This window comes from Lepus europaeus, unplaced genomic scaffold (assembly GCF_033115175.1).
Source record: "Lepus europaeus isolate LE1 unplaced genomic scaffold, mLepTim1.pri SCAFFOLD_468, whole genome shotgun sequence".
In the NCBI taxonomy this organism is placed as follows: Eukaryota; Metazoa; Chordata; class Mammalia; order Lagomorpha; family Leporidae; genus Lepus; species Lepus europaeus.
In genome coordinates, this window is record NW_026909344.1 from 2,891 (window position 1) to 11,890 (window position 9,000).

General features: G+C 65.3%; 1 protein-coding gene across 1 annotated transcript; it reads left to right on the forward strand.

The window, feature by feature from the left end:
• The first annotated feature begins 2,313 nt into the window (after positions 1-2,313).
• Positions 2,314-8,437, forward strand: LOC133755427 (uncharacterized). The gene is made up of 2 exons (XM_062185538.1): positions 2,314-2,604; positions 7,376-8,437. The coding sequence occupies exon 2, from the start codon at positions 7,393-7,395 to the stop codon at positions 8,413-8,415; it is 1,023 nt and encodes a 340-aa protein (XP_062041522.1). The 5' UTR covers positions 2,314-2,604; positions 7,376-7,392; the 3' UTR covers positions 8,416-8,437.
• The last annotated feature ends 563 nt before the right edge of the window (positions 8,438-9,000 follow it).

Below are 9,000 nucleotides of genomic sequence, written 5' to 3' on the forward strand. Positions count from 1 at the left end.
TCAGTCGCAGTGCTGGCGAGCGCGACAACGCCCCGGACACCCCACTCCACTGTCACTTCCTTCCCAACCAGCATCCGGTTCTCACACCAGTAATACCGCGTGATGCAAACCACGAGGCCCTGCGCGGCCCAGCACAGGCCATGACTTCCTGCCCCCTCCTCAAGCAGGACCACCCAACAGGTGCGTGGACCCAGGTGGGAGCGGGGCTCGAGGTTAGGGCTGGGCCAGTGTCCGCCGAGCATGACCGAGGGCGCAAGACAGAGTGACTAGGAGCAGGGCAGGAGGCACAGACACAACGCAAAGCCCAAGAACCTGGAAACCTCGCAGGGTGACCGAAAGGCCCGGCACAAGGACCCACACGTGCCCCGCATCAGCACGCCCACCCGGGCCACCAGGCCCAGCTGACACAGACACCACAGGTGGCTGAGATGAAAGAATCCCCACCACACAGCAGCAGGGCCAGGAAGGCCGCAGGTGCAAGCATGGCCCGTGCCATGGACGGCGGCCCCAGGGCACCAGGCCAGCAGCAGAGTGCTCCCAGGGACACAGTGCCAGGACGGCAGGCTGGGCCAGCAGAGAGCACGCATCTCACACACGGGACTCGGACCTGGAGGAGCACACGAGGGAGGGGACGGGCTGGGGGTGGGCAGTGCTTGCTGGCCAGGGCATGCGTGGGGGAGGGGATGGGCTGGGGGGGCAGTATTGGATGACCAGGGCATGCGTGGGGGAGGGGACAGGCTGGGGGGGGTCAGTACTGGATGACCAGGGCATGAGTGGGGGAGGGGACGGGCTGGGGAGGGCAGTACTGGATGACCAGGGCATGAGTGGGGGATGGGCTGGGCTGGGGGGGCAGTATTGGATGACCAGGGCATGAGTGGGGGAGGGGATGGGCTGGGGGGGGGCAGTATTGGATGACCAGGGCATGCGTGGGGGAGGGGACGGGCTGGGGGGGCAGTACTGGATGACCAGGGCATGCGTGGGGGAGGAGATGGGCTGGGGGGGCAGTACTGGATGACCAGGGCATGCGTGGGGGAGGGGATGGGCTGGGGGGGGCAGTATTGGATGACCAGGGCATGCGTGGGGGAGGGGACGGGCTGGGGGGGCAGTGCTGGATGGATGACCAGGGCACTGCACTCTTCACCTCCCCTCCCGCAGTGGAACCAACGTCCTTCCCTCCTCAGCACAACCTGCCTGCACCTGGTCCTGCACCTGGAGGGGTGCAGTGCACCTGCCGTGGGGGGGCAGGGCAGCACAGTGCTCGCTCCCAGCAAGAGGCAATGGATGGGTCCTTGAGGCACCTGGGGAGCGGGTGTGGAGTGTGGACGGGGGTCCAGCTGGGAGGTGGAGGTGGCTGGCAGGGGTCCAGCCAGGGCAGACACAGGAGCTGGACCACCTGACGCCCCCGGGCAGGCTGCTCCAGGCCAGCTGTGCTGCAGACTCCGGAGGTGGAGGCGAACGCCGGCCGACAGCAGGGCCGGGAGCACGCGGTCAGGACGGCCAGGGCTTGGGGAGATGCACCCGAGGCTTCCCGCGCGTTTCTGTGGGTACAGCCAGTGACCAGAGCTGGGCAGGGCGCTGTGCGAGCCCCCACAGCTCAGCCCGAGGAGCAGCCTCGTGGAGAGCCCCCACAGCTCAGCCCGTGGAGACGCGGTGTCCCAGGCTCCTTCGGAAAGCAAGCTGGTCCATGCCCACTCCGGGACCGCCGGGGCTGTCTCGCCACCAAACGTGTGGCCTTCTTGGCAAGGCCGAGGGGACGGACGCTGGGGTCTGGCCTGACAGCTGTGTCGGCACGGGAGAGCTCGGCCAGGGCCTGGCTCGCACGGTGACGAGGAGGGAGTCTCCTGGGTCAGGGTCAGAACGGAGTGACCTGACATCCACTGTGGGGCTTAGGGTCCTCCGCGTCACCCTGTGGTTGGGGGCGGGCTAGGCGCCCACCCTGGCCCCACAGCTGAGGACGTCCGAGGAAGGCGGGGGAGTCGCGCGCCTGGCAGAGGCATGAGCCCTCGTCCTGGGTCTTCTGGGAGGCAGCTCCGGGCCTGCTACTTAAGTTGTTAGCTTCTAAGACTTACTCGGGAGACATCTAGGTAAAGAGAGCTTCTATCCAACGGTTCGCCCCCAAACGCCCACAGCAGCCGAGGCCGGGCCAGGCCAAGAACAGAAGCTGGAACTCAATGCGGGAGACCCCCGGGGGCCAGGTACTGAACCCAGGCCTCTGCTGGGGGAGGTGGTTTAGCTCTGCCCGGACTCCCCCCCACAGGGCCCATTTTAAGAGGCAGACAGCGCTGCTTCCTGGGAGGGGCTGCGGTGCCTGGGCCGGCAGGCGACGAAGGAGGAAGCCGCCGGGGCCTCAGGCACTCGGAACCTGTTAGTTTTTCCGTCTCCCCACAAGGGCTGGTTCAAATGCTTCTGGGTCACATGGGCAGACCCAAGGCTGCTGCACACACAGCTGTGTGGTCTGAATGGCTGCAGCCCAGATTCCTGTCCCTTAGAGAACTGAGGGTTTCTGTGCCCGCCTGCCTGCGCCCAGAGCAGCGAAGGAGTGCCGGCAGCAGAGAGGAGGCCCGGGCTCCACCACAGCCGCCAGGGAGCCGGAGGCCAGCACAGGTGAGTTCTGTCCGGCCGGGCCCCTCTGGGAGCAGCCTGCCAGGCCTGCCTTGGTGAGACGGGGAGTGCAGCGGCTGAGGCCGGGGCTGCCACGTCACAACAGCCTGTGTGGGACACCGCCCTGGGCACAAAGCCTGCAGGGGGAGGCGGGTCGGGGTCAGGAGCCCAGACGCCCAGAGGGTGATGCCGGGAGAGAGCCTGGGAGGAAGCTGGGGGGGTGGGGGGGGCGCAAGTTCAAGCAGGCAGGCCCCGGGCCAGCCTCTGATAGGCTGGTCTTTGGAGGACCGGCTGCTGGGGTGGGGTGGGGATGGGCTTGCTCCACAGACATCCCCTGACCTGGGCACAGACACCTGGCCAGTTCCGGCCCGAGGTCTGTCCACTCCTGCTGGCCCAGCCCTCAGCCCCGCCTCTGGACAGCCGGGGTGGTGGGAATGCTTCCACCAGGGGCAGGCGGTGTCTGAATAAAAACAAAGAGCACCCGTTAGCATCTTGAACACTGGTGCTAAGGGCGTGTGGCAGGAAGGTCACGGGCGTCTCGTGGGGGTTCCCAGGACGTCCTCACCCACGCAGGGAGCAAGGTGTGCCACAGGCTTGGGCTCAGGGTCAGGAGGCGGTCCCCCCCCCAGCCAGGAGTGGACGACAGCGGCCAGGCCCACTGACCGCCCGCCTGAAGCTCCCCAGGCCTCCTGGAGGGAAGTGCTCGTGTGTGAAGCCACTCACGGGTCTGCAGCAGGGTCTGCGTGCGTGCGCACATCTGTGCATGACACAGAAAGCACGTGTGGCTTCCCTGGGACACACAGGAAGAGCAAAATGGAAGCCACGCTTATCCTTTCACTTCAGTGAGGTTATTTTTTCCAATACCCCCGAAAAAAGACACTCAGAACAGTCCCGGAAGTGGCCAGGACGGGAGAGGTGGAGGGAGGCCAGGAGCCACCCGGGTGCCGGCACACGCACAGACAGGGTGCACCGTCTGCTGAGACAGCCAGAGCACCCACAGCCGTGGCCCAGGGCCCGGTCAGCCCAGCCGACCTCTTGCGTGGAGGTGACACATGACTCCTCTGCCACCCCAGCAGGGTGTGGAGCAGAGACTGCGACAGAAACTGGCGGAGCCAAGAGCAGAGCTACAACAGCTCAGCCCTCCGCGGGGGGCGGGGAGGGCGCCAGGGCCGCCCACTCCTCCGTGTGATGCCAGGACGGCGCTCCAGGACCCGTCAGCCCTCACTCTGGGCCCCATGCCCGCCTCCGACTCCTGGGAAGCAGCCAGTCTGAAGGCCCACGGAAGGCGTGGCCGCCACCACTCTGAAACCTCCAGGCTCCTGGGCCGGGGATGCAGGGCTGGCTGTGGCAGGGGAGGCTCCCAGAGCCCAGCAGGGCTGCCATGGGGGACAGTCCCTCACAGGGAGTCCCAGGGCTGCCCGCCTCCCCCAGGCAGCTGCACACAGCCACGTCCCCACAGAGGGAGTACACGCGCCCACGGAAACCTGTCCACAAACGTTTAAATGCTGTGTGACAGCAACAACACAGGACAGCTCTGCAGACCAGCCCCTGGACACGCGACAGCACGCGTGGGCATCCGTGTGCCGTGCCCTGCACAGGTGGACTGGAACAGCTCCACCGTCGTGAGAGCCTGGAGGAGCGACAGCTGCAGGATCCGGCAGCGCCCGCCCGGCCGGGGCAGCACGGGACCGGGGCCCGTGCCGCAGGTGGGAGGGGTCTGGACAAACCTGCACGGTGTGCACCAGAACAGTCACTTTATTGTACCTAAGTTCTGAGAAACGACCGCTTTGAGAAAGCGCAGGTTTTTAGCCGAGCTGGGTTCCAGTCCCAACTGTACCATGCGCTGGGCAGCCAGGAGCAAACGGCTTCTCTCTGACTCGGTCACCCCAGCGCCACCTGCTGGGGTGGACACAACACTGACGGTGCTCGGGGCAGCGGCCAGCACCCCCCGCCCGGCCCAGCCAGACGCGAGAGCCTGTCCAGGCTCAGCCCCTCAGAGCACAGCCCCACTCCAGAGCGCGGGGCAGGGGACACAGCGCCTTCAGCTGGAAGAAAGGAGAAGTGGGGCAGGGGCGAGCTGTGAGCTGGCCCAGCGGTGGGCAGACGGCTGAGCCTGCCCAGCAGGGCTGTCGTGACCTCAAGCTCCAAGCGGCGCTCAGCCCTGGACTAAGAGGTGATGTGGAGGGCACCAGGCCGGTAAGGGGAGCGCCGAGGGCCAGGGCAGGCAGCCCGCCGACCCTCACCCGGCAGCCCTGAGGGACAGGAGCAGGCAGCCCTGGGGCAGCCCCGTGAGGACCCCACGCCAGAGGCTGGAGGAGGCGAAGGTGACCCTGGGCAGGGGCGGGGCAAGCAGCAGCCTCCGGAACCCTTTGCTGTAAGGTCCCAGTGCCGGCCGCACAGGTAGGGGCACCCAGACTCCTGTGTAGGGCGCCAGCAGCCGGCCTGTCGCCCACCCAGACAGGTCCCAGTGCCGGCTGCACAGGTGGGGACACCCAGACTCCTGTGTAGGGCGCCAGCAGCCGGCCTGTCGCCCACCCACACAGCACAGCCGGGGAGAGGCGCAGCCAAGGCCCCACGCCCCGAGCAGGCTCCATCTGCCCCGGGACAAAGCTCCGAGGAAGGCGCTGCAGCAGCCCCTCCCGTGGGCCTAGGAGTGCAGGGCCCGGCCACAGCCCAGGCTCCAGGCAGAGCCAGCCGGCTCGAGGCAGGGGTGCAGCACAGTGCCGTCAGCACCAGCAGCCTTCTTCCCAATGTGCCGTCACGGAACGCTCCCTCCCAGCCACTTCCTCTTGGCCAGCTCACCCATCTTAATTTCTGAGCCACACGTGTCTCAGGGATCGATCGTCGCCTGCGGTGCGGGCACATGGACAACATCAGAGCTCACTGTCAGACCAGAGCTGTGAGCAGACCACATGCCTCCCGGCTGTGGAGCAAACAGCCACATGGGGCCCAGCACAGCGCCCAGGACCCGCTCCCAGGGACAGCCGGCCTGCCCTGCACCCCACGCAAGCACCTAACACAGCACCCAGGACCCGCTCCCCAGGGACAGCCAGCCTGCCCTGCACCCCACACGTGTGCTCAGTACAGCACCCAGGACCCACTCCCAGGGACAGCCGGCCTGCCCTGCACCCCACGCGAGCACCCAACACAGCACCCAGGACCCGCTCCCCAGGGACAGCCGGCCTGCCCTGCACCCCCACTTCAGGCAACGGTACACTTCCTTACACACTGAACATCAGTTATATTTTTTAAACCTCAGGGTGGCTTCTAGAAGTAAATAAATAAGTAATCTAAAAAAGACAAGACAGGAGCCACCAGGCAGAAAGGCAACATCCAGCCCTGTGGACACTGCTTCCACAGCACGGTCGGCCCATGGCCCACGGCCCAAGGCCAGGAAACCAGGGCCGTGCAGGGGCAGTGGGAGGGGACTGCCAGGAGCCTCAGAGAAGCAGAAACAAACATTCTCTGGAGGAGAGAACTCTTGCCAAAATGACTTCTAAACTCAGCTCCTCACATGTTCAGGTGTAACAGCCAATACTTATATTTGAAAGGCAGGGTTATACAGAAACAGGTAGAGAGAGAGAAACAGAGACACAGAGAGAGAGACACACAGAGAGAGGTCTTCCATCTGCCGGTTCACTCCCCAGATGGCTGCAATGGCTGGAGCTGCGCCGATCTGAAGCCAGGAGCCAGGAGCTTCTTCCAGGTCTCCCACGTGAGTGCAGGGGCCCAAGCACTTGGGCCATCTTCCACTGCTTTCCCAGGCCACAGCAGAGAGCTGAATCAGAAGTGGAACAGCCGAGACTAGAACCGGCCCATACGGGACGCCAACGCTTCAGGCCAGGGCATTAACCTGCTGTGCCACAGCACCGGCCTCTGCTCCACTTCTGATCCAGCTCCCTACTAATGCACCTGGGAAAGCAGCAGACGATGGACCAAGTGCTTGGCCTTCTGCACCCACGTGGGAGACCTGGAGGAAGCTGATGGCTCTGGCCTGGCCCAGCCCTGGCTGCTGTGGCCATCTGGGGAGTGACCCAGACTTCTCTCTCTGCCTCTCTGCAACTCTGCCTTTCAAATAAATAAATAAAATTTCGGGAAAAAAAAAAGCAGAACTTTGAGATATAAGAAACACAAAAATTAAATCTTAGAGCCAAGGGGTAGTTTTAGATCAGCCACAGCTAAGAAGAGAAACTGGTTACAGGTGTGAAGTCACATGACAAGGTGTCTTGGACAAGGGGCCGAGGACACAGGCCCAAGGGCCGCACCACCGACCACACGTCCGGACGCAGCTCTCTCCGCCCTCAGGCAACAGCTCCGGAGGGCTCTAAGGGCGCAGCCACAGCAGAGGGAGGGGTGACGGTGTGTGCGGCAGCTCTGACGCGGCACCGTGGCCTCGAGACCAGGCTGCGGGCTGCATGCTGCCCGGGGAGGGCCGGCTCAGTGCAGACGCGGTGTCACCGGCAGGCACAGGGCGGTGCTGAGGGCGGCTAAGTTTCAGGAAGAGAGCTGGCTGGCCCGCATGCACACGCCCGAGGTCTGTCTGCGACGTGTAGTCACACTGTGTGCACTGCGGGCCTCCCCTGGAGCCGCGGCTGCGGCCCTCACCCGAAATGGCGACTGGCTGAAGGCGGGCTCCCGTTCATCGTCGTCAATTCCCCAGCCACATCTACTGTTCAGCTAACGTTTGGGGGGGAGGGGCCCTGTGATGGAAGCGATGGCTCGGTGCTGGCGTTCACGTCCCCTGTGACGGCCACAGCATGTGCTTCTGTTGCAGAGCCGGTGACGCCCGAGATGGGCGCCCACAACATGTCCTGGATCCGGTACCCAAGCCAGGTGTCCCCGGCCGTGGAGGACGTCATCGCCTCCCAGAGCGTCGTGGCCAGGTGCACCCAGGTCTACGTGGCTCTGTTTGTCCCGCTAAGCCTGGCCACCGGGCTCTTCAACCTGGCCACCTTGATCCGGGACCGCACCAGCCCGGGGGCCCTGAGCCTGCTCCTCCTGGGCCTCACGGTCACCAGTCTTCTGCTGACTCTGCTGTCTCTGAGCGCCGCCGGCAGGCCCGACTACCTGCTCACCACCAACCTGGGCTGCGGGGTCCTCTCCTTCCTCTCCAACCTCTGCTACTTCAACGGCCAGTACCTGCTGGCAGCCATGTGCGTCTTGTTCCTGCGGCCCGGCGCCTCGTCCTGTCTGCACGTGGGGGGCCAGGGCGCCCGCAGGCCTGCACTGGGCCTGGCCGCCGTCCTAGGCTGTGCCTTCTGCAGCGCTCTGGTGCTGGTGGCCCTGCTGGGCACATCTGGGGAGCTCCATGACAGCACCTTGTGCCAGCTGGACCCGCTGACGGCCTGGCCCGAGTATGAGATCATGAAGTTCAGCCTGGGCCTGGGGCTCGGGCTCGTCCTGCAGCTGGGGTGCTGCGTCCTGCACGCCGTCCCGGCGCCCCGCAGGGACACGGCCTCTGGCGGGCCGGTTGTGCCGGCTCTGGCCCTGAACATGCTTGTCTGCAGGCTGCTCTACAATGGCGCACTGCTGCGGCGGGCCGCGCTGAAGCTGCAGGGGGACATCGGCTCCCCCAGGGACGAGCTCCTCATGAACCTGGCGGAGCTGCTCCTGGGCGTCGAGAGCTGTGCCAGTTCCCTGGCCACCCTGACCCTGCACCGGCCCTGCAGGCTGGCCCTGCTGCGCGAGCTGGAGCGGCTCACTCACAGGTGCGGGCGACGAGGGGCTGAGGCCCAGGGCCCACCTGCCGGGCACAGCCACACTGCCAAGCGACAGAGTCTTTCTGGAGTTGCGGAGACGCCAGCCCTCGGCTAAGCCCACACGCGCCCAGGGAACGTGGTGGGGCGCCGCGACTGCTGGCCGACGGTCACCTCCCGGGGAGCTGCCTGGGCAGCACGGTGAGGCGGGAACAGAGGCTGGGCCTGTGCTGGGCGGAAGCCGAGGGGCCAGTGCTCCCGCCAGGTGACAGAAAGGAAGCTTGAGAAAATCAAGGCGGCGTCCGGTCCCCGCGCGGCCAGGCTACAGTCAGGCCCTGCGCAGCCCTCAACGCTGGCAGGCTTGGGCGCCGTGATCTTCCCAAGAACCGAACATTCGTGCAGTTCTTCTGTTTGTTTCTGAGAGACAGTGAGTTGCTACCCACTGGTTCACACCCGCAGTGCCCACACCCCAGGTGGGGCTGGGCTGAAGCCAGGTCTCCCACGTGGTTGGCAGGGACCCAATGACCGGAGCCGTCGTCTGCACTGCCTCCCAGGGTGTGCACTGAGGACGCTGGAACAGGGAGCTGCAGCCTGGTACTGAGCCTGGGTACTCCAACCGGGTCCAGAGTGCCTCACTGGCATCTCTCTTTTGTTTAAGACTTATTTATTTCAAAGGCAGTGTCGCAGAGATAGAGCAATCCTT